Source organism: Cibotium barometz, chromosome 8 (genome assembly GCF_041138505.1).
Source record: "Cibotium barometz isolate CiBa-2024 chromosome 8, ASM4113850v1, whole genome shotgun sequence".
In the NCBI taxonomy this organism is placed as follows: Eukaryota; Viridiplantae; Streptophyta; class Polypodiopsida; order Cyatheales; family Cibotiaceae; genus Cibotium; species Cibotium barometz.
In genome coordinates, this window is record NC_141053.1 from 55,924,640 (window position 1) to 55,948,749 (window position 24,110).

Consider the following 24,110-nt stretch of genomic DNA (forward strand, 5'->3'; position numbering starts at 1 on the left):
TACATTTGTAATCCCGCTTGTACACGGGTTGCAATCCCGATTGAAACCTTCTCTTCCTTTCCGCCTCGGTGACATGCATAAATGGACACCCAATCCCACTTCATTGTTATCTCATTCAATGCATTGGGAGGCAAGAATTGAGCATAGAACCTCTCCTTGAACTCTTCCCATGATCTAACAGGATTCGGTGAGAGCTTCTCCGTGAGCCACCAATGGGCAGCAGTGCCTTTCATGAACATGCTTACATGTCGGATCATGGATTTCTGAGTGAAATCCTCATCACTGAAAGCAATATCAAACCGGACAATAAAAGCAAGTGCCTTTGATGTATCATATTCCCCATGATATGTGTCAAACTTCACAGATTTGTCTCTGGCTGTGAAGTCACGAGACTTTGATGCATGTGTGTGCATCTCAACATGTTTTCCCCCATGTTTGTCCATTGGGACAGCCCCTATAATTGGCATCATTTTAGGACCAAAAGGTGATGCATAAGGCATAGATACATGTGCCCTGTAAGCATGAGGCATGGCTGGCCCCTCAACATGCATTGATACATTTTTAGCCATAACTTCTCCCTCACGAGCACACTCGAAGGCATGAGTGGCATGAGAGATACGCGGAATACCTGCACCAACAAAAAATTGCAGCCCATGTTGCATGTACATTTTCAGCTGGCAATGGTATTTGATATACATTTTGACCACTGCCATAAACATTGTATCCTTCACGGGCTACATGAGGTATTCCTGCATGGCGTGAAGTCACTGATTGTTCCTCTCCCATAGCATGGAGATTTATCCTCTTAGACATAAGTTCTTGTTCGGGCACCAGCAGGGATTCCAAGACATGTGGGATGGTTGCCTTTTCTGCATAGGCATCCTTGGTACGAGCCAAGTATGCACGTGCTGCATCCCTCGGTTGCATGTGCAACTCTTGAGCAATCATTGCCATTGCATGATCTATATAAGATTCAACTTTCTTGGCCTTCAAACGATCATGTACCAATGGATCCTCGCGGCGATAGAGATTCAATTCTTCTTGTTGCGCATGGAGAAGAGCCTACATATGAGTAAGTTCAGCCCTTAAGACTATGGACTCTTCTTCTTGCATCTTCTCTTTGCTACGGGACGACTGTTCCACATATTCATATTCCCTATTGTGCACCACATGAGTTTCCTCATCCTGTAAAGCATTGGAGGCATGCATTTCATTGTCCTTGCCTCTTGTATTAGCATCTCCAACATTCATTGTATGGCTGTCCATAATGTTCTAAGTGTAGAGATAGCTAGTGTTCAGGGTGATTGTCTCTCACGATAGAAGTGAAAGAGAACCGTATGCTCTGATACCAATGTAACTTGGTTGAACACAATGCTAATCAATACACTTAAATACACTAAGATTTGAAGGACACTTGCTCATATACAAGAAGTAAATTGCTGAATTGACAAGAGACACACAATGAGCCGGAACGGCCGACCCCTCCCTTGAGTAAATTTATTACTATTGGAGAAATTCAATACATAGCTTCACGGGCATCCATTGCCAAATCCTCTATGCCAATGCATATGAAATTCATTTCGAAAACAATGGTATGTCGATGTAGATCACCAAGGAGCTGCCTTGATGCTCGGCCCGACATCAGTGCCCATATTCTTTACCATTGGCTCTATGTTCTACCAAGCAAGGTAGCAACATCTTCAGAGCACATAGGACAAGAGAAATACTACACAGGGCGGCTAAACAAGGAGTCTTGCCCTTCTACTGAATAAGTAATGGCAACACATTGTCCAATTAGCTTACCAGTCTTCATAGAAGTTGTTGCAAGCGGAAGCCTTCGCGTTGGAAGCTTTAGAAGTGTTGATATCTTCGATTTGCCGCAATCCTTTGCGACAAAAGTCTTCAAGAGGATGAAGGGAACCCTGGGAAAGCTTCCCCTATGGTTCAACTTGAGAAAGGAAGGCTGAAATTAGGGTTTTCAGTAAAAAGACCAAAAATTACAGCAAAAATGAGAGCTGTTTTGCTGAATTTCAGTCATTGGGAGTGAGTAGGAGAGTGATTAGCACTTGGAAACACTCTTGGAAGCTTGGAAAACACCCTAGCAATTTGGGTATGACTATGGAGAGCTTGGAAATGGAGAAAAATGGTGGAAAAACAGAGTTTTCAGCCTCCAAAAATCCTCATGAAGAGAAAACACGAATTTTCTCTTAATAAGTAAGTGAATTGGGGTCTAATCAAGTGAGAGGACATGGGGAGATGCCCATTTATGAGTAAAAAGGGAGGATCAGGTCCTCGACATTGAGTCTTGTCCGCCTCGAGACTTCAGTGATTGTGAACTTGGCAGCGGTCATAATTTATAAGTGACTTTTGGAAAACTTTAATGAAGTGGGAACGCACTCACTTATAAATATTGGCCAAGTCCTAAAGGCTATTTGAGCCTAGATTGACTTACCACCTGTTCACATGCCACACAACCATGTCAGCAGACAGTTTCACACGCATGGTTCACGGGCGGGCGTCTCCTAGCTCGGAACTACACATAGGTCATGCAGGCATGAAAAGAGCATGTTATTTCATTTGCAGGTAAGCACATAAAGATGCTATGCAATGCAGCATTGGCAAATTTCCGTTCATGAAACCATATAAGACCAAGCGTTCCCAGGCAAGTATATGCGATACCAGACCCAGTGGAAAGCCAATCCTCCAGGCGTTTCCGGCCATGTACACGAAGGCACATGTCCTAGCGGAAAGCCAAGTCCTCCAGATATTCCGGGCATGATAACGTCAAGTCCTAGCGGAATATCATATCCAACTATACAGCATGACACATGTCAATCACATGCATAGGCACATTCTGAAACCGATCCCGTCAAGTGGGAAAGACTCCGTTGGACACCCACACGCTTAATAGCACAACTTTAAAACCACAAATATGAAATGGACAACTTAAAACAACTTGAAATTTAAATGAACAGAAATGGAAAGATGGACACCAGTACTCGGGCCGGAACGGGCCGACCCCCCCCTCAATATATGATATATTTATTGGGAGTATTCAATGAATACAATGCTCCATGGGTTCTGAGAACTAGATAATGTCCATGTACATATGAAAACAGTACCAAACAAGTAGGCTCGAATTTCGATGTAGAAGCTCGAAGCAGAACGACCACTAGTGTGGTCCAATCTCTGCGGTCCTGTGCTTTCACTGGACTCCGCGGAGAGCGCCTCACTGGTGTTCCGAGACCACGCACAAACAGGCGCTCTCGTACTAACGCCTGGCTCTCCCGATCTCAGCACCTTTGGACCGAGGTTCGCCAATACAGCTTGGACAACCCGGCACCGAACGGGTGTGGCCGTAGAGGGATGAATCCCTTATCAGATTTAAACATATAATACTTTACTCAAATCTGAAAATCACTTACTTGTAGATGGTTGATAAAGAAAGACCATACTCGTGGTGTTTGAAGAAGATGAAGCCACCCTTGTCGAAGGAATAGTTGCCTTGTGTAGAACTAACAAGACAAGCACCACCACGAAGGGTACAGCCGCCTGCTGTGAGAGAAGAAGTATCCACTTGCAGGAAGGATAGAGACCTGGCTGCTGTGTGGAGGAGCAACCTGCTATGAAGAAAGATGCCGCCTGGCTACAACAAGTGCAGCCACCTTATAGAATGCACAGCCTCCTGTATGGAGAAGGGATCGCCTGCTTGGGAAGAGGAGTAGGCGCCTGCAGGAGAAGAGGAGTAACCCACTGAAGTTGGTCACACAGTCGCCTGCAGCAAGAAAGGCAACGTAGCCTTGCTAGAGATAAAACACACAGCCGCCTGTAGAGTAGGCAGCCGTCAGCCTATGGTGCAGTCGCCAGCAGAGATAGTCAGCCGCCTGTGAAGAGCAGCAGCGTAGCCTGCACAACCTGTATGGGGGACGGAGCGCAGTCTAAGGAGAAAGGCCGCCTGTTGCTGCTGATGGACACTGCCTGCTGGCCGTATGCAGAAACGCAGCCCACTGGAGGTGGCATGCGCAGCCTGAGAGGAGCCGGAGTGCTGGTCGCCGGTTGTCTACGTAAGAAGGAAGCGATGGGTGATGGACAAACGCAAGAAGCGATGCATGCCACGCTTGAAGAGAGCCCTTCTTTTAAATAAAATAAAGGTGGAGTTAACCTTAGTGATACCCACGCATGCATGTGGGGGATTAGTGGGGGTAGGTGACCATGCCCACCCCCACACTCACTTAAAAGTGGGGCTCCCCACCTTGGCTCCAAAGTGGGTGCCCAAAGGGGGTGCCCACTTTTAAATAAGTGTGAACCCCTAACCTTATAAAATAAAGGGGTTAGAATAAAATAACATTAAAACAACAAGTGCGACATACTTACCACCTGTTCACATGCACTAAAACTCGTCAGAATACAGAGCAGACTTCACGACTCACTGGCAGGCGTCCCCGCTCAGTAAGTAACACGTCAGGCAGGCAAACACACAAATACATGTCATGCGAAAACAGTTTCAAACATGCAAAATATGTGTGCATGTGCAAAAAGTAACATGGACATATCTCCCGTTCATGGAACATGTACAAAATATCTGTCGGCACAAAACTGGCACGACATAAAAACATAAAAACCTGGTCTTCCTATGGAGTGACAGTCCCATAGGTAAGACACAGTTCCAGGCACGAGTCTCCCTATGGTGTGACAGTCCCATAGGTAAAACAGGGCACGAATACTGGCTCTTCCATGGAGTGACAGTCCCATGGATCGAACACAGTCCAGGTCATACACGGGTGGCACTGATCTGGCTCCCGTCCATACGACACCATCCTGCTAACACACGGGTGGCACCAGTCTGGCTCCCGTCCATGTCAGCAAAATACTGGCCTCTTCACACGAGACACTGGCGTGGCCTCAAGTGAACGAGACGCAAAAACTAGGAATGGACCAAATGGTCGGCCAATTGGTGACATCCCCCCGGGCTTCTAAAGAGTTGACCTCAACTGAAAAGCCTTAAGATATGCCTGCAACAACTGCGGATAATCTGCAAAATAATCCTCATTTACCCACTTGGCATCAATAGGCAAATAATTTTTAAACTTCACAAGGTATCTCCTGGAAAGCTTTCCTGCAGGTAGCTTTCTCTCCTTGTGAAAAACAATCTGTTCTGGCTGGAGGATCTCCTCAAGCTCTTCAATTTCTGGTGGATCTTCTGTGATAGGCTCATCAGGATCTGGCCCCACATATTTCCGAAATAGACTCACATGAAAAGCATTGTGAATCTTCCAATGACTAGGTAAAGCAAGCCTGTAGGACACTTCATTGATCTTGTGAATCACCTTGAAGGGTCCATAATAGCGAGGAGAAAGCTTAGGATATGATCCTTCTCGTCCTGGCCTCTTCCGAAGCCTAGCCTTCTCAAATTTCAGCAATACCTAATCACCTTCTTTGACTTCCATGTCCCTTCTATGCTTGTCAGCAGCCATTTTATGCTTATCCTGAGATCTTGCAGTGGCTGTCCGCACCTGACCAAAGGCAACATCCAAGTCACGAACATATTCATCAGCTGCAAAAATCTCATCCTTTGTATGAAGGATGGGTGGCAAGACCACTCTGCCATAAATAATCTCAAACGGAGCCTTGCCCGTGGAAGCATGGATCGTATTGTTGTAGGCAAACTCAACAAGTGGAAGATACTTCTCCCATGCACTCTTTTGATCTGCCACATAACACTTCAACAAATCCAACACGGCTGAATTTGCAGCTTCACTTTGGCCATCCGTTTGGGGATGATAAGCTGATGAAAACTCAAGCTTAGTACCCATATTGTCAAACAAAGCCCTCCAAAATAGGCTTGTAGTCCTGGGATCTCTATCCCCAACAATGGATTTAGGCATACCATGATGCTTGAAAACATTAGCAAGAAAAAGCTTTACCATATGATCAGCTTTGATGGTTTTCTTGACAGGCAAGAAGTGAGCTTGCTTGCTAAACCTGTCCACAATAGTCCAAATAGCATCATTCCCATGCTGGGATCTAGGCAAATCCATAATAAAATCCATCGTGATACTTTCCCAAGGTTGCGAGGGAATAGGCAATGGCTGAAGCAAACCTGGAGGCTTTTGCCTGTCAAATTTCACCTTTTGGCAAGTAATACATGCACGCACATAAGCCTCAATGTCCTTACGCATGCTCGGCCAAAAGAAGTACCTCTGAATCATGCGAGTAGTAGGCATAATACCTCTATGACCAGCATATGGTGGAGCGTGACATTCGTCCATAACCTTTGGACGCAAATCCTTCACCACACATAGACAATTATCCTTCATGAGATAACCCTCATTGATTACATAAGAGGCATGTGAATGACCAGCCATCAAATCAGTCCATATATGGCAAAAATCAGCATCCAAATGATACAAATCTCTCATAGCAGATAGATCTCCATGAGAGGCCACTGAGACTGCAGCAATATAAGGCCTCCTAGATAGTGCATCGGCCACTACATTTTTCTTTCCTGGGGTATGCACAATCTGAAAATGAAACATGGAAAGAAAATTTGCCATTCTCATCTGCTTCTCTGAAAGCTTGGTTTGAGATAGAAAGTATCTCAAGCTTTGATGATCTGTCTTGACTACAAATTCAGCCCCAAGAAGGTAATGTTTCCAAATCTTTAAGGCGTGAATTACAGCCAAGAGCTCTTTCTCATAGATATCCATATGAAGCTCAGCATCATGCAAACGACGGCTCTCGTATGCAACTGCATGCCCTTCTTGATTTAGGACAGCTCCTATGCAATCACCACAAGCATCACATTCAACCATGAATGACTTGTGCAAGTCAGGAACAATCAATACTGGACCACATATGATCGCATGCTTGAGCTGCAAGAAAGCATCCTGTTCCTTTGAAGTCCATTTGAAAGCAGTTTTCTTCTTCGTGAGATCATGTAGAGGAGTGGCAATCATAGCAAAATGCCTTATGAAACGCCTGTAGTATGAACATAATCCCAGAAAACTACGTACTTGATGTACGTTTTGCAATTCGGGCCAATTCCGAATAGTCTCTATCTTTGCAGGATCCATTGTAACTCCATCCTTGGATACAATATGTCCCAGATAATGAATCTCTGAAAGGAAAAACTCGCTCTTCTTAGCATTGACGAAAAGTTTATGCTTCCGCAACTCTTCGAACACTGTGATCAAATGAGTTTTGTGTTCCTGCTCATTCTTGGAGAAAACCAAGATATCATCAAAGAAGACTCCTGTAAACTTGCGATGGGGTCGGAATATCCTATCCATCATACGATTAAAAGTAGCAGGAGCATTGGTGAGACCAAAAGGCATTACCAAGAATTCATATAATCCGAAGGCTGTCCTGAATGCAGTCTTATGGACATCTTGTGGCACCACGCGTATCTGGTGATAACCACTCTTCAAATCAAGTCTGCTAAAGCAAGCTGAACCATCAAGCTTATCCAAGATATCATCAATACGTGGAATTGGGAATCTGTTCTTGATGGTAAGCTTGTTCAAAGCTCTATAGTCTACACACATACGGAATGATCCGTCCTTCTTTTGAACAAGAAGCACAGGAGAGCAGTAAGGTGAGGAACTAGGCTGAACCAAACCTTTCTCTAAAAGCTCGTTTACCTGCTTCATAATTTCTTCTTCTTGTGCAGCACTCACTCGGTATGCGGGTTTGTTAGGTGGAGAACTACCTGGCACAAGATCTATGCGGTGATCTTCGGGCCTTTGGGGAGGTAATTCACCTGGCAACGAGTCAGCAAAACAGTCGTTGAATGCATTAAGAAAATTCAGCTTATCATTAGACATAGCATCCACATTTTGATGATTTGGCACAAGACTATCACGCACAAAAACCAAGTACGCTGAAAGACTCTTTTTCATTGCTTTATTAATTTGGATGTGTGATACAACTGGGATGGAATCCCCTTCTTTGCCAGCATCAATAAAATGCATGCGGTCTTTATGCATAAAGGAAATCATATTAGACTTGTAGTCTTTGCGGGGCTCAAGCCTATGGTGCCACGGCTTGCCCAACAATACATCACATCCATTCAGAGGAGGAACTAGAAAATGCTCATTATCAAGATAGCCCTGTATATGGATACGCAACTTCCCAATCAAAGGGGTAACCTGCACCTCTTTACCAATAAATGCAGCTTCGGCTTCAATCTGAGGTCCCATGTTTTCAACCTCAATACCCAATGCAGCTGCCATTTGCATAGAGATGAAATTGTCAGTTGCACAGTCATCAAACATGAAGAGTGCGGACTGATCCTTGATTTTCCCCCAAGCCTTGCAAACCATACGCTCTTTTGCATCATGACCTGTATTACCTTGCACATCAGGAACTGCATGAACATTTGCTTTGGTGTGCTTGTCCTCGTGCTTTGGTTTGCGATCTGGGCATTGCCGAAACATGTGGTCTTTGCTACCACAAGAAAAGCATTTTCCATCCTTGGCATATTGCTCTCTTTGCTCCGGGGTTAATCCAAATTTGTTCTTCCTTGGGCCCTGTTCTTTAGATGTGCTATTTTCAGCTTTACCACCCTTGTAAGGCTCCCGGAAGTTCTTTTTAGATGGCTGTCCGCCCTTTTGTTGATTTGGGACAGCCTTGTCCTTCCCCTTGGAACCTCCTTGATCCTGCTTGATCTTGAGCACCAATTGCTCCGTAGCAAGAGCAGAAGCTGTTGAGTTGTTGCAACGTATGTTTTGGGTGCAATTCAATACCCGATCTATATGCTGGTTGCAATCCAGAACGAAACTTCCTCTTTCTTTCATCCTCTGTGATTAGCATGAAGGGAGTCACTTCCAGCAACACTTTCCAGAATTTGTTAACATACTGTTGCACACTCTCATTATCTTTTGTTCCAGCCTGTCCCACTTTTGAGTGAGAGTTTGCTCTGCATTGGGTGGCAAGAACTGAGCATAAAATCTATCTTTGAATTCCTTCCAAGTAGAGATGGGATCCTTGGTGATCTTTTCGGTGATCCACCAATGGGCAGCAGTCCCTTTTAGAAACATGCTAGCATGGCGCACCTTTGATTTTTCTGTAAAGTCCTCATCGCTAAAAGCAATGTCGAACTGTGCCACAAACACTAACACCTTAGAAGCATCATGTTCACCATGAAAGACATCGAATTTGACAAATTTATCACCTGCTTTGAACTCCTTGAGCTTCCTGGCATGAGGCTCATGGTCCTCTCTTTTTCTTTTCCCCTTATCCAACGGGGTAGCCCTGTCTGCATGGGCTCCATGGGCCGTCATAGAAGCTTCATGGGACACGGTGGCATGTGCTCCACGAACTCGAAGCTCAGATGCATGTGACTTACCTGCATATGGCATGGTCTCTCCATGAGACAACTCAGAAGGCAAAATTTTTCTGGAAGTAGACCTGTCACCATGAGATACATATCTTGCATGCATGTGACTTTCGTGCCCTCCATGAGCACTGGCATACTTATATCTGTCAGGCTTAGTGCCTTGTGGAGAGGATGCATGTCGAGAGGTGACAGTCACCTCTTCCTTTTGCATAAAAGATTTCAGCCTCTGGGATGCAGGATCTCCATGCTTCAAACGAGGTGGATTTCTGAAAATCAGCTCTCCGTCATCCCCCTCTTTGATATCACCTTTGCGAAGGAGATAGGCAAGTGCCAACTCCCTTGGTTTCTTGCCCACTTCACGAGCCATTGATTCGAAAGTTACATCAACCATAGCATCAGCCTTCCTGGCTTCAATAGCACTTTGCAGATGTGGATCTTCGTGCAAAAACTTCAATTCTTGCTCTTGAGCCTGCAAAAGTTTTCTCATATGTTCCATTTCAGCCCTCATAGCATCAGGCTCTTGTTCAAGCATAACTGTCTTTCCTCGAGACAGTTGACCCTTGGATTCACTATCAAGAACCCTTTCAAGGGGCTTGTGCCTACCACGCAGGGCATCAGACCCACGAGAGGCACTAGAGGGACCCCTCGAATTAGGTACTTCCAAAGGGTTGCCTTGGCTGTCCATTGTGTTCAAAGTTTGCTAAAAGCGGGATGTCCAGTACACAGGCTCGTTTCCCCACTAGGAAGAGGGAAACAACCTTGCTCTGATACCAATGAAACCGATCCCGTCAAGTGGGAAAGACTCCGTTGGACACCCACACGCTTAATAGCACAACTTTAAAACCACAAATATGAAATGGACAACTTAAAACAACTTGAAATTTAAATGAACAGAAATGGAAAGATGGACACCAGCACTGGGGCCGGAACGGGCCGACCCCCCCCTCAATATATGATATATTTATTGGGAGTATTTAATGAATACAATGCTCCATGGGTTCTGAGAACCAGATAATGTCCATGTACATATGAAAACAGTACCAAACAAGTAGGCTCGAATTTCGATGTAGAAGCTCGAAGCAGAACGACCACTAGTGTGGTCCAATCTCTGCGGTCCTGTGCTTTCACTGGACTCCGCGGAGAGCGCCTCACTGGTGTTCCGAGACCACGCACAAACAGGCGCTCTCGTACTAACGCCTGGCTCTCCCGATCTCAGCACCTTTGGACCGAGGTTCGCCAATACAGCTTGGACAACCCGGCACCGAACGGGTGTGGCCGTAGAGGGATGAATCCCTTATCAGATTTAAACATATAATACTTTACTCAAATCTGAAAATCACTTACTTGTAGATGGTTGATAAAGAAAGACCATACTCGTGGTGTTTGAAGAAGATGAAGCCACCCTTGTTGAAGGAATAGTTGCCTTGTGTAGAACTAACAAGACAAGCACCACCACGAAGGGTACAGCCGCCTGTTGTGAGAGAAGAAGTATCCACTTGCAGGAAGGATAGAGACCTGGCTGCTGTGTGGAGGAGCAACCTGCTATGAAGAAAGATGCCGCCTGGCTACAACAAGTGCAGCCACCTTATAGAATGCACAGCCTCCTGTATGGAGAAGGGATCGCCTGCTTGGGAAGAGGAGTAGGCGCCTGCAGGAGAAGAGGAGTAACCCACTGAAGTTGGTCACACAGTCGCCTGCAGCAAGAGAGGCAACGTAGCCTTGCTAGAGATAAAACACACAGCCGCCTGTAGAGTAGGCAGCCGTCAGCCTATGGTGCAGTCGCCAGCAGAGATAGTCAGCCGCCTGTGAAGAGCAGCAGCGTAGCCTGCACAACCTGTATGGGGGACGGAGCGCAGTCTAAGGAGAAAGGCCGCCTGTTGCTGCTGATGGACACTGCCTGCTGGCCGTATGCAGAAACGCAGCCCACTGGAGGTGGCATGCGCAGCCTGAGAGGAGCCGGAGTGCTGGTCGCCGGTTGTCTACGTAAGAAGGAAGCGATGGGTGATGGACAAACGCAAGAAGCGATGCATGCCACGCTTGAAGAGAGCCCTTCTTTTAAATAAAATAAAGGTGGAGTTAACCTTAGTGATACCCACGCATGCATGTGGGGGATTAGTGGGGGTAGGTGACCATGCCCACCCCCACACTCACTTAAAAGTGGGGCTCCCCACCTTGGTCCCAAAGTGGGTGCCCAAAGGGGGTGCCCACTTTTAAATAAGTGTGAACCCCTAACCTTATAAAATAAAGGGGTTAGAATAAAATAACATTAAAACAACAAGTGCGACATACTTACCACTTGTTCACATGCACTAAAACTCGTCAGAATACAGAGCAGACTTCACGACTCACTGGCAGGCGTCCCCGCTCAGTAAGTAACACGTCAGGCAGGCAAACACACAAATACATGTCATGCGAAAACAGTTTCAAACATGCAAAATATGTGTGCATGTGCAAAAAGTAACATGGACATATCTCCCGTTCATGGAACATGTACAAAATATCTGTCGGCACAAAACTGGCACGACATAAAAACATAAAAACCTGGTCTTCCTATGGAGTGACAGTCCCATAGGTAAGACACAGTTCCAGGCACGAGTCTCCCTATGGTGTGACAATCCCATAGGTAAAACAGGGCACGAATACTGGCTCTTCCATGGAGTGACAGTCCCATGGATCGAACACAGTCCAGGTCATACACGGGTGGCACTGATCTGGATCCCGTCCATACGACACCATCCTGCTAACACACGGGTGGCACCAGTCTGGCTCCCGTCCATGTCAGCAAAATACTGGCCTCTTCACACGAGACACTGGCCTGGCCTCAAGTGAACGAGACGCGAAAACTAGGAATGGACCAAATGGTCGGCCAATTGGTGACACATTCCATAAGCCATGGACACCAATCCAATATGTACATAGTGTGAAAGCAAGAGTGAACCATTCAGGTGGCCAAATGGTGATACATTCTCAATGAGGAGGTCCAAGCTATGAGCAGCACATGGAGGCCAAAGAATGGCAGGAAACTCCTCAAGTATCCTTCCCATGGAGACACAGTTTGAGCCATTATCAGTGATCACCTGCACTATATTCTGTGACCCAATCTCCATGACAACCTCTCGAATGTGTCTCCAAATGTACTCACCTGTCACCATTGTGCTTGCCAATAATGCATCTATGGCACGCAAGAACATTGTGCCCTTGCATGATGAGACGAGGATGTTATAAACATTCCTTTTTCTAACATCTGACCATCCATCACATAGAAGAGTGCATCCATATTTTTTCCATGTTTCCTTGAGAGGCTCTACCTCCATCTCTACAGCTTGTCTCTCCCTTCTGAGCTCCCGTGTGCGCAAGGCCGCATGAGAGGGCCCCTCCCACTCACATCCTATGCGGCTGATTGCCCTCATGGTCTTTTTCCATCGTGCGGTGCGCACAATATTGAAAGACAAAGCACATTGTATGAAGAGCTTTGTCAGCTCTCGGGTGGCCTCTTGCTTTGCTTGCATCTGTAGACTGGCTTTGATGCTTCCTCTTTGCAAGGCCTTGGCAATGGGGATGGGAGTCCTTTGTGCCCGTGGTGCAAAGCTGCCTTCAGAAACCTTTTGTTTCTTGGATACACTTGTACTACTTGTAGCTGACACATCCACATCTTCCTCCTCATCTTCATTCCTCTCCTTTTCTGTCGGTAACTTCATTTGGCCTAATAATTTGGCTCTCTTCCACTCTTGTAATGATGCCTTAATAGCATCCGGCAGAAGTGGACAAGAGCTAACTCCCTTCCCTGCTACACCTGTGAAATGGGCCTTCACTTGGTCTATGCTGCCACCGGACTGCAAACCACAATACTTGCACTGCCATTTGGAAGCACCTCCACCCTTGTAGGAGGCCGATTCGATCACATGGGTCCACATATCATTTCTTGTGCGAGTCATTTTGTTGTTGGAGTGTGCCTGCGGAGAAACCCCTAATTTTCAAAACACTTCAATTGACAAAAATCAGCCATGTAATGGATTACATAGCTGCTTAAGACCCTTGGGCAAAATCTAAGGCAAACATTGGAGGCTTAATGGGGTCTCTGTGAAGAAAACCCCCATTTTGCATCATCTCCATCTTGCCCCAAATTGGCTAAAATTAGCAAGCAAGATTGATAAAAAAACACACCTGGCTGTAGACACGCGACCCAAGGGAGGAAACGTGGAGGTTTGGGGTAGGCCGGGAAGCGCTCGTATTCACTGGTGACGAGGAGGGGAAGGTGGTGCACGGAAACTAGAGAAAATGTTATCGAACAACTCGCCGCCTGATGTTGACGTTGGATTTTTGGATTTTGGGGGAAAAAAATGTTATAAAAAATGTGTGAAAGAAATACGTTTCCCAAAAGAAAATGTTTCAGAAACGTTTCAACGTTTCTTTCAGGGAATGAAACGCGTTTTCTAACTACACTGAATATGGCATCGTGCATAGAGGGTTAGGTCAAGGTAGTAATATGGCAGATTTGGCATCCAGTTGAGGGCTGTAGGAACGAGCAGATGCTTTATGCCCTTTTCTGCCATAAAAGCTTTGAAAGCAATGGACATGTATTTCCCCCCTCGATCTTTACGGAGGGTTTGCACTTTGCAACTTGTTTGATTTTCAATGTGTGCCACAAAATGGTGAAAACATGCAAATACATCAGATTTTTCTTTCAAGGGATATACCCAAGCAAATTTGGAGTAGTCATCGATAAAGGTTACAAAGTCTACATGCTTTCCAATAGATGGTGTCTGCATAGGACCACACACATCACTGTGCACAAGCTATAATTTCCAGACAGCCTTTTTTGATCCATCTTTTGGGAATGCATTTCTGTGCATCTTACCCAATATACACCCTCCACATACATGTTTTGGTGGAAGTTCTACATGAGGCACCATTTGTTGATGCCTTTGCAATAGCATTAGACTGCCAAAATTCACATGCCCAAACTTGGTATGCCACAATTTTGCCTCTTGCATGGTAGGTGTAAGAGTGGTAACCACATGAGCATCATGCTTTCTCTTGTCAACCTTGTCAAGTTGATATAACCCATGGTACAATGTGCCAGATGTGACTAATGCATAACCATCTTCACAGTCTTTGACTGTGCCTCTGTCATCCTCAAAGTTTACTTTATATCCTCTTTTAGTAAAAGAGGAGATGGACAACAAGTTCTTCTTAATCCTAGGTACATACAATACATCTGGAAGACATAAGTCTGTACCATTTGTTGTTGTGAGGATCACCTCAGCAACACCTTGAACTGGATAAGAAGAAATTTTTGCACATGTTACCTGTTTGCCTTCTAGGGAAGTCGTAAGCTTCTTAAATAAATTCCTCTATGAGGTAGTGTGTTTAGAAGCACCACTGTCAAAGTATCATGTGGTGTCTTTCATTGACACCGAGAGACATATGCTCTAATGATAAATCATAATTGCAAGTAAGAAAAGTCCACTCATCTTGCACAAGATTTATTGACGCATCGCCTTTCAGTGCAGGTGATGAAGAAGAATCTATAACCATGCCGCTTTTCTTTTTCTTCTCCTTTTCAAGCTGCTTTTTGGACTCATTTAAATAGTGACCCGGCTTTTTGCAGTAGTGACACTTGTATTTTTTCTTGGGCTTGCTTGCATCATTTTTAGCCTTTTGTGAAGATTGTCCCAAATTAGCCTTTGGCTGAAAATTGCTTTTTCTTTGCCCTTGCCTTGGGCAACAAAAGCCCTATCACTGCTCTGCATGATGGAAGATTTGTTCTTCCGGTTTTGCTCCTCCTATAGCAATAAACCAACCAGCTCTTCAAACAAGATTGGTTCTAGGTCTCCCCACATAGTTAGAGTGAGCGATGTGTGGAAGTTCAGGTAAGTTTCTGGCAGTGATGATAGTGTCATGGAGACCAACTCCTTTTTAGGAATGACCTCAAAGGCAACTTTGGCCTCATTCTTAGCCCGATACATGGTCTCTAATACATCCCAAGCTCGTTGTGAGGTCCTGCAAGACTTGGTATGCGGTATGATTGATTGCTTTATTGACGAAGCAATCAAAGCCATTTCTTGGGCATCACAAGTATCCCATCTTTTCTGCTCGTGTGAGGGAGGAGCAAGTATTGTAGCTTGCTGAGCACCACGGTCAAGTGTGTTAGGTGCTATGTCTGTAGGGCGTACATCTTCACCTGATACATGAGCCCATAAACCTTTGGCCACAAGAAGGTTTCGGACCATGAAACTCCACAGGGAGTAGTTATTGCCATCCAGTTTGTCCTCTTGGGACAAAACCCTAAATATATCAGTTGTATTCCCAGTCATAATGCTGAAATCTCTTTGCCAAGAGATATGCAAACACTTGCAACCAAGTATGCACCTGCAGGCAAAAACCCAATGCACTGGAGTGCTATGCCTGGCAATCACAAATTCCTGAGCAAACGTGTTGCCTCTAATACAAGGCTGCAATAAATGTTTGGAGTGTCGTGACAACACAAGCAATGCAAATCACTAGTGAGCTGTATGATGTGCCAATTGCACACAAATGCGAAAAGCCCTAAATATGTGTGTTCCCTGCAACTTCAATTGTGCAATTAAGCACTAGCTTTTGAAAACCCCAAATTTTTGCAAAGCTTGTGGCTTTAATTTTTGCAATTAAGCAAAAATTTTGTAGTTGTGTGCATGAAATTGTCCTATTTGCCTTGAATTTTGCAATTAAGCAAGAATTTCGAAAAAACCCCAATTTTCACTGAACCCTGCATCTGAAATCTTGCATTGTAGTGTTGCTTGCACTTGGAATTATGCACTAAAGTATGTAATTCTCAAAAACCCCAAAAACAAAAATCCAAAGTACCTCCTGGAAAGGGGGGCAGGTAGCCAAGTGTCACAATAGAGAAGCAGCAACTTTGAAGGTGCTGAGCTGAAGCGAGACAGTGGAGCGATTGAGGTTCTGGTGCCAGCTAACAGAGGGCAAAGACCAGCCTTAGAGCAGAATGGCCAGCAGGGGAAGACATCGGACGGTGAGCAGGTAGGCAGCCGAAGGCGACGGACGGCAAGCAGGCAAGAATCCGGATGTGAAGGCAACGGGCAGGTGAGGTGACCGGAACGGGGACAGCGATTGGCAACGGGGACGGCGACTACACGAGTTGACGGACGACGATAGGGACAGACGGACGAGATGACGGATGGCAAAATGGACGGCGAGCAGGCAAGAACCCGGATGTGAAGGCAACGGGCAGGGGTGAGGCGACCGCAACGGCGATCGGCAACGGGGACGGCGACTAGACGAGTTGACGGACGACGATAGGGACAGACGGACGAGATGACGGATGGCAAAATGGACGGACTGTAGACACCCAAAAAACTGCACGAACCTGAATTCTGCAATCAATGCCTTTGAGGTTTGATCCCAATCACTCTTCAAATCTTTTGCTTGCCAAATACACCTTCCTCTTGCAGATGCTTCTTCTGAATAAGGCATGTTGCATGCGCGGAAGCGTTTGCTGTACTGATCCACAGCCCTATGCTCGATTAAGAACAAGATGCTAAATAAATATGATTAAGACAATTTATTATGGTACAAAAAGGTTGCTGAAATGCTTGTACATGGCTTAGGCCCTTGGTGAGCCCCTTAGGGGTTGACCTTTGGCCCCTTAACTTCTAATGATGACTACAATGGTGAATGAGTGAATGAACTGAATGCACTTGCTGAATTATGAGTGATGCTTATATATATATATGCTGAGAGGGGCTGGTCAGCCAGCAACAGATGCTGAGAGGGGCTGGTCAGCCAGCAACAGATGCTGTCGAGGCATAAAATGCCATAAAAACTGGGCTTTACTTAATGCTTGCCCCCACATAGCTGGCCTTCAACTGGATGCTGCCCTGCTTGCTGCCGAAGGCATATATAGCTGCCGACTGGTTCCCTAAACCTTCCTTGCTGGTTATGCTGCTGATGGTGATGCTGAAGATCATGAAGATGCTGTTGATGGTGGTACTGCTGATTCTGATGCTGAGGATGATACTGATGCTAATGCTACTGCTGATGACACTGATGATGGTGCTATTGATGATAATGATGCTCTAAATGCTGTCCTAACCACTGTCCTAATCAGGGATTTGGTGTTCCTGCTGAGGATTATGCCATGCCATGGGCGTGCACGTGACATGGCAAGATTGTCTCCCATTCATCAAGATCCCATATATGTGCTGTAAATGTACATGGTCTAGCAAACCAATTCACAAAATCTTCAACACTTTCAGCTACATCACCTCATAAAACTGGTCAACTGTGCCATCCCAATTGCCACCAAAAAAACATCTTCCATTAAACTAGAGCTGTCTGTGCACCAATGAAACGGCTTGATTTGTTAAGTGAGATTTTCCCTCGTATGTGTTTCCCCGAATGGAGTAGCTAGTAAAATTTGGCGTTTGTTGGCGATGATGTTGATGTCGCATGGATGCATCCTTGGCCTTGATGTAGCAAGGGAGGGAGAAAGAAAGAAAGATATATTAACGTCTTCAAAAGACCCAAAGGGGACTAGAGAGTAATACGCTCAATGAAAATACTGGTCCATGGGAATAAAACTGAAATCTGAAAAAGTAACTAGCTACCTACACTATGAATATGTGACACAATGAAAAGGGAGGAATCCGGTAACTGCAGGTGTATCTAACGTTTCTGTAGTAAAGTTGTATTTGAACATAGTTTGTTGCTTTGTTTTCCATTATTTTGGAATTCATTTTGAATATTAAGTTGAGCCATCTCGCTGACTGGTTTTTTTTTTGTTTTTTGTTTTTAACTCCCTTTCGATAACTAGTATCAAAGACATGACAGGTATCATCAGTCACATGCCGCCACTTCCTCCGATGAATGTTGAACTTGGTGACGCTCTTCTCCCAAAGTCTAGTTCTCAAATGCCTAGCTAGAATGGCCATTATTTGGAAAATTACAAGTAATTATTACATTGTAAATTATGTGTTTCAGCCTAGTCAAAACAGGAGGTCTAGCCTAGCAACTTGCTAAGTAATTATCAATAACATATAAAAAGTCACACACCTTAAGTTAGTCTTGTGGAGGTGTCAAGGATTGATACTCAAGCTTAATAATTTAACCATGGGCTTGAGAGGCCGGTGAGGAGCTAACAAGCATTGAAGATGGCTTGTAGTGTGTGTGACCATAAATCCATGATCCTGGTCTCTCCGTGACACCTGTCATGCTTACTTAATCACTGGAGAGCCAGTGTGGTAAGAGTGTTGTATAAGTGGTGTAGAAGATTCCAACGAGAATTGTTATGAGAGTTCTGCAATTTGATGCGATGCACATCAAGCCATGTAATTTTTACGATCCAGAGACAATAAATTACCATTGCCTTCAACTCCCAAGTCTGAAATTAGTATTATTTTGAAGCTGCAAATGCAGTCATGGTTTTTTCTTTTTCTACCTTTGTTAAAGGTGGGTCTAAGCTTCCAATAATATTCCATGTGTTGCATCTTCCATTTTCCCTTCAAGTTAGAAGGCTCCCAGTTTTGAATTCCAAATCGATTGCTGAGGAAGTACTTTGCAAAAGGGCTGCAATTTTTTTTTGGAACCTTTTTTTCCCAAAAAGAATCCATCTAATAGAAAAGAGCTGGCTTTTTTTCCTTCCAAATAATGTTCGCCTACACCAATAGGGTAAAATGCATGAAGGCATGAAGCGAAAAGATGGGGTGAAAAAAAGGCAAAAAGTGCGTGTGTGGGGCCCGGCCGGGCCTGGGGTGTGTGTGAGAGAGAGAGAGAGAGAGAGAGAGAGAGAGAGACTCCTTCCGTGGTTGGCCGCTCTCAGAGGTAGACGATGGAGGGAACATTGAGGGACTTGTAGTATTACTGACATCATCACTCTATATGCAAGGAAACTAAGCCCCAATTGTGAAAGAAGGCTACACGAAATTGTTGCATGCTCTCCGAATAGCTTGTCACGTTCTCCAAATGATTGTGGATACTATTGGCAAGATTTGTTCAGATAGATGAGGTGGTCTTTGCTAGTGAAGGGACAATAATGCCGTTGGTGGTCTTCTTGCATTTTGCTTTCCAAATGTGCCTAGTTGTGAGGTTTTTGATAAGATCCAATGTTTTTCAGCGAGGGTATGGGGTGTCCAACGTGCTAATGTTGTCACTCGAGTGGTGATAGTGGTGGTGTGAAAGGGGGTGAGTTGAAGCATGAGATCACTATCCTCCTCATAAAAGAGTATGGTGGTGTCTCTGTAGTCCACGCGTTGGGCCTCTAATTGACAAACATGGTGGTCCTTGGAGTTGAGGTAAACATATGAGACCGTCCATACCTTCTCCTTTGGTAGTTTGAAAGGACAAATCTTCTTGGGAGCACCACTTCAGGCACAGGGGGTGGGGCGTCTAGCATTTGCTAGCCAAGTGTAATACCACTAGGTTGATATAAGCAACTAATTATATCACCCAGGTGGGTCATCGATGTCTATAGCACTAGTTGAGTTCAATATCTCAACACACTCTCGCGAGCTCAACTCCATACTCTGCACTCTGTGTAAGTCCCTAAGCTTGTGGATTGTCTTTGTATCCAATACATTTTATGAATATGCTAGCCACCTGATCTTTATATATCATATCTACATCACTTGCTGGTAGAACCTTCTTCCTCACAAAATGATAATGCACATCAATGTGTTTTGTTCTAGCATGGTAGGGTTATGGTATCTATAACCTTTTTGCTCCAAATCATAACCAACAAAAGATTCATTTCTTTGTCTTTGGACTTTAAATGTCTGAAAGTGAGAAAATACCTCACTTTTCTCTTTCATAGAGTAAATCAGCACTTTCATAGAGTAAATCAGCACTTGTCTCTTTCATAGAGTAAATCAGCACTTTCTTATGTGATCATCAATGAATGTAACATAGTACTTGCAACTTACAATCGTTGGAGTCTTGGTCAGTTTTCATGCATTGAATGTATAACATGTAATGGTCTTGCACTGATGTGCTTGGAATGCGGGGACATGTTTGGCTTACTTACCAAGCTAGCATGCTTCACATCTTTTGGGTGTACCATTAACCTTAAACTTTGACAACCCTGTAAAAATATTTTGGGCTTCCATAGACTTTAGTCTCAGTCTCACCCATTGTATATTCACATGACCAATGTGCTTGTGTCATATGTCAATATTTGCAATGACATGTGTCTTATGCACAAACATGAATGCCTTTACCTTAGGCATGTTAACATCTAAAATAAACATCCTGCCATTCATGTTACCTTGATTTTTGAAGTCTTCCATAAAGCATCTTTGAGGATTGAACCTCACTTGCAGAACCTTCTCAACTAACATGTGTTTAATCGTTTCGAAACTAGGTTTTTTGTAATATTAAGAACATTAAATATCTACCAGATACTTCATTTTGCCTAGACAATGGCACTTTATTGGCATACGCAATGGGATGCACAATATCATTACTTGTTTTCACTTACCCTGGGTTTTTATTTTTTACATATCTCAACATTACTTACTATGACTAGGTATGTAGTTAGAGGGGCTATAATCCATATACGAAGTGTCTTCTGATCGTGAGACAATACATCTCCTATCGTGGTAAAACTGTGCATATGTTGCATTATAAACAACTGCTCACTTCTGTCATCACCTTGTTTACCTGATGATGTATAGTTGCCTTGCTGTAACTTTTCACTTTTAATATTAATCTTCTTTTTATAGTAGTCCTTTGTAATGTGCCTTCGTTTGCCACAGTAATAGCACTTCATGCTATTTGCATTTTAATTCCTTTGTCAACCACCTCGGTCTCTTTGGCTTTCCCTACCTCTAGAGTGGCCTTTTTTTAATACCTATTTGTACATTAGATTCTTGTTGTTACTACCTATGATTTAGGTTTCCAAAATGGCGTACCTTAGCCTCTAGATGATAATCTACCTCTACCTCTACCTCTACCTCTACCTCTACCTCTATCTGAGTAGAATGCCCGCTCATGTGAATTTTCAAAGGATGAACCTCTCCTAATATTTTGACTCATTAAAGTCTAAAACTGATTGTATTCCATGCCAAGCCTATTCAAGGTCACCGATATTTGGAAAGGTCTCTTGGACTTCAATGGAGGTCTGAAACTGATTATATTCCATGCCAAGACCATTCAAGGTCATCGATACGATATCGTCATCATCTACTGGTAAATCAATTAGAAGCAAGGGCATCTGCAAGCTATTCCTTCACTGATCACTGATTACATTATGCAGCTCCTACTTGAGTTGCATCTTTCGAGATTGAGTGTTTTTAGTGTACATCTTCACCAAGGTGTCCCAAGCCTCCTTAGAAGTTTGTGCATTATGCACATGCATGATCATTGATTCTGCCACACTGACACAAATAGTACAACACCTTTCTGGCTATTTCATGTGATGCATTATTTGCTTGTACCTGCTGTGGGGTGGAATCTTCTACTTTCAATATTCTTTAAGGAAATTAGTCATCTTGAACTTCCAAGCCATGCTTGGACGTTATTCTTATCTAGCTTCTCACTCACAATCGTGGATAACGTGTCAAACATGATTATGTACGGTAACTTATCAAATAGTGCTTGCAAATACTTGTGCACTTAGAACAAACTTTGTAATCTTCAACACAACGATACTGTACACTTTTTATAGTGCAACTGTATATGGAATAGTCACACAAACATACATCCACCAACCTTTAAAATCTTAAAATCTCTGCATAGTCTTGTAACCGAATTTCTACTGCAACTTTGCTCCAGCCAAGAATTCATATACAATCAAAATCGTCACTTTCACAAAGTGCCTATGAAAAACTTGCATAGCCAAAATGTGGTCCAAAACACCTCCAAAAGCATAAAATTTTAGTTAATGATGATAACAAAGTTAACTAAACACAACGGGATCTTCTTTCTTCACCCAAGGGGATGCTTTAATTTGAGACAGTGGCTTCCCTGTTTACATGTAGCTCAAGGTGTTGCTCCAAAATTAAAGAGGAAAAGAGATGGAATTACCCTTACCCATGTACCATCCTTTACTTGCCTCTTGTTTTCTTCTTGAGCTTTGCATGCAAACCGATGCTCTCATACCATGAGAAGAATACAGGGGAGAAGATAAGCAAACACACATATATAAGAGTAGACAAGCACACACAATAGATGGATGGCTAAATATTCTTCTATTCTCTTCTCTTCTCTACAACCATTATATACTATAAGGGAAAGTACTCTCCTACTATAAAATACAAGGTCCATAGTGTGAGCCTGGCCACATGAGTTGGCGCTATAACTATGCCATAACTCTAGTACACCAAAGTGGTTTTCACATAGCTTGTAAACCACTGGCGGCATATTTCTCATAATCTCACCAACCATGCTAGTAGGAGTATCTGGATTCTTGATCATAGTTTGTTTTTCAAGCCTTAGGAGAAGGAGTAGCTTCCACTTCTCCCTGTCATTGGGAGAATGATAGAGCAAGTGTTGGAATTCCTAGTGAGATAGTCACCTCGATGCTGGCAGTGTGTGGGTGGCTGGAATGGGATTTCTTCACTCCACCTCAGCATTTCCTCTCCAAAGACAGTTTCACATGTTATCTCGCTTCGATGCCTCTAGGTGGATTCCATTATTCAACGGTGGGTGTAGTACGCTAGTCTTTCACACAAGTGCTTCATTTGCCGACAGATGGGTTACCTCGCTAGAACTTACTCTTGTTGCCAGGCTAGGCAAGCTAGCTTCACATACCCCTAAAGGGTCCCAGTGTGAGGTACCACACACTTGGAGATCGATCCCATGCTAGACTTTTAGACTTTTTAGGACCACTCGCCCTCCTCAGGAGGATAATATGATTCCTTTACAATAGATGTTCTTATCATGGATGAGAAGATGTCGTCCTCTCCCTCTTTACAGCGATCCTCTTCCTTCGTCCCCTTCTCCTCCCTTGCCTTCTTCCTCGGTCCCTTCTGCCCCTCCCACTTTGGCCTCATCTGACCCACCCCTCTACCCTTGTTCTCAACCCCTCCTCTATCCTCTCTCCTGAAGCCTCCCCAGTTCCCCCCTGAAAAGATACAGGGAAGAAGGGACCTTGAGCTCTTGTAAACACACACACACACTCTCATAAACCCTAGAAGAGAACACACAAGGTGAGAGGCTGAAAAATTGTTGGTCTTCTTCTTCAACAAAAGAGGTCACACAAAGAGATAAAGTGACTAAGGCACATACTAGAGTATATACAAGCGATCCATAATGTGAACACGCTAAAGTGGAGTGGGTAGGTGTGGACTAGTCAGTATAGTCCAGTTGTAGAATCTTTGGCGAAGATATGTCGGTGCCAGCAGCTACCAAATCCACTAGTGATGTAAATGTCGAATGGTCACTCAGGCATGTCGTGAGTGTTAGCTCATGTTGAGCTTGACATCTTAACACTTCCTCTCAAGCTCAACTCCAGCTAATGAACTCCAAGCATATCTCAAAAATTGTGGAGTTTCTCAGCTCCCAAGGCCTTGTGAAGATGTCAGCAACCTGATCCTGTGTGCTAACGTAGGCCAAATTGATGTCACCTGCCCACCACGACTCTCTCCCTGATGAAGTGGTAGTGTACCTCAATGTGTTTCGTTTGCGCATAGAAAACTGGGTTCCTGGCCAACTGTATACTGCTAAGATTTTCATAATATGTGATAATCTTTCTCTCTACATGCAACCCCAAACCAAGCTACCGCACACGCTGCACCGCATCTCCTCCATACTCTACCTTTATACTCAACAAGGCAATTGT

The 24,110-nt window shown here is 44.2% G+C and overlaps 1 protein-coding gene across 1 annotated transcript in view; it reads left to right on the forward strand.

The window, feature by feature from the left end:
* Positions 1–18,702, forward strand: part of LOC147636438 (uncharacterized) — an 81,737-nt gene extending 63,035 nt beyond the window's left edge. Inside the window, exon 7 of the mRNA XM_086801877.1 lies at positions 18,150–18,702. Coding sequence (XP_086658003.1) covers positions 18,150–18,258 — 109 coding nt within the window. The 3' untranslated portion in view covers positions 18,259–18,702. The remainder of the gene's footprint in view (positions 1–18,149) is intronic.
* The last annotated feature ends 5,408 nt before the right edge of the window (positions 18,703–24,110 follow it).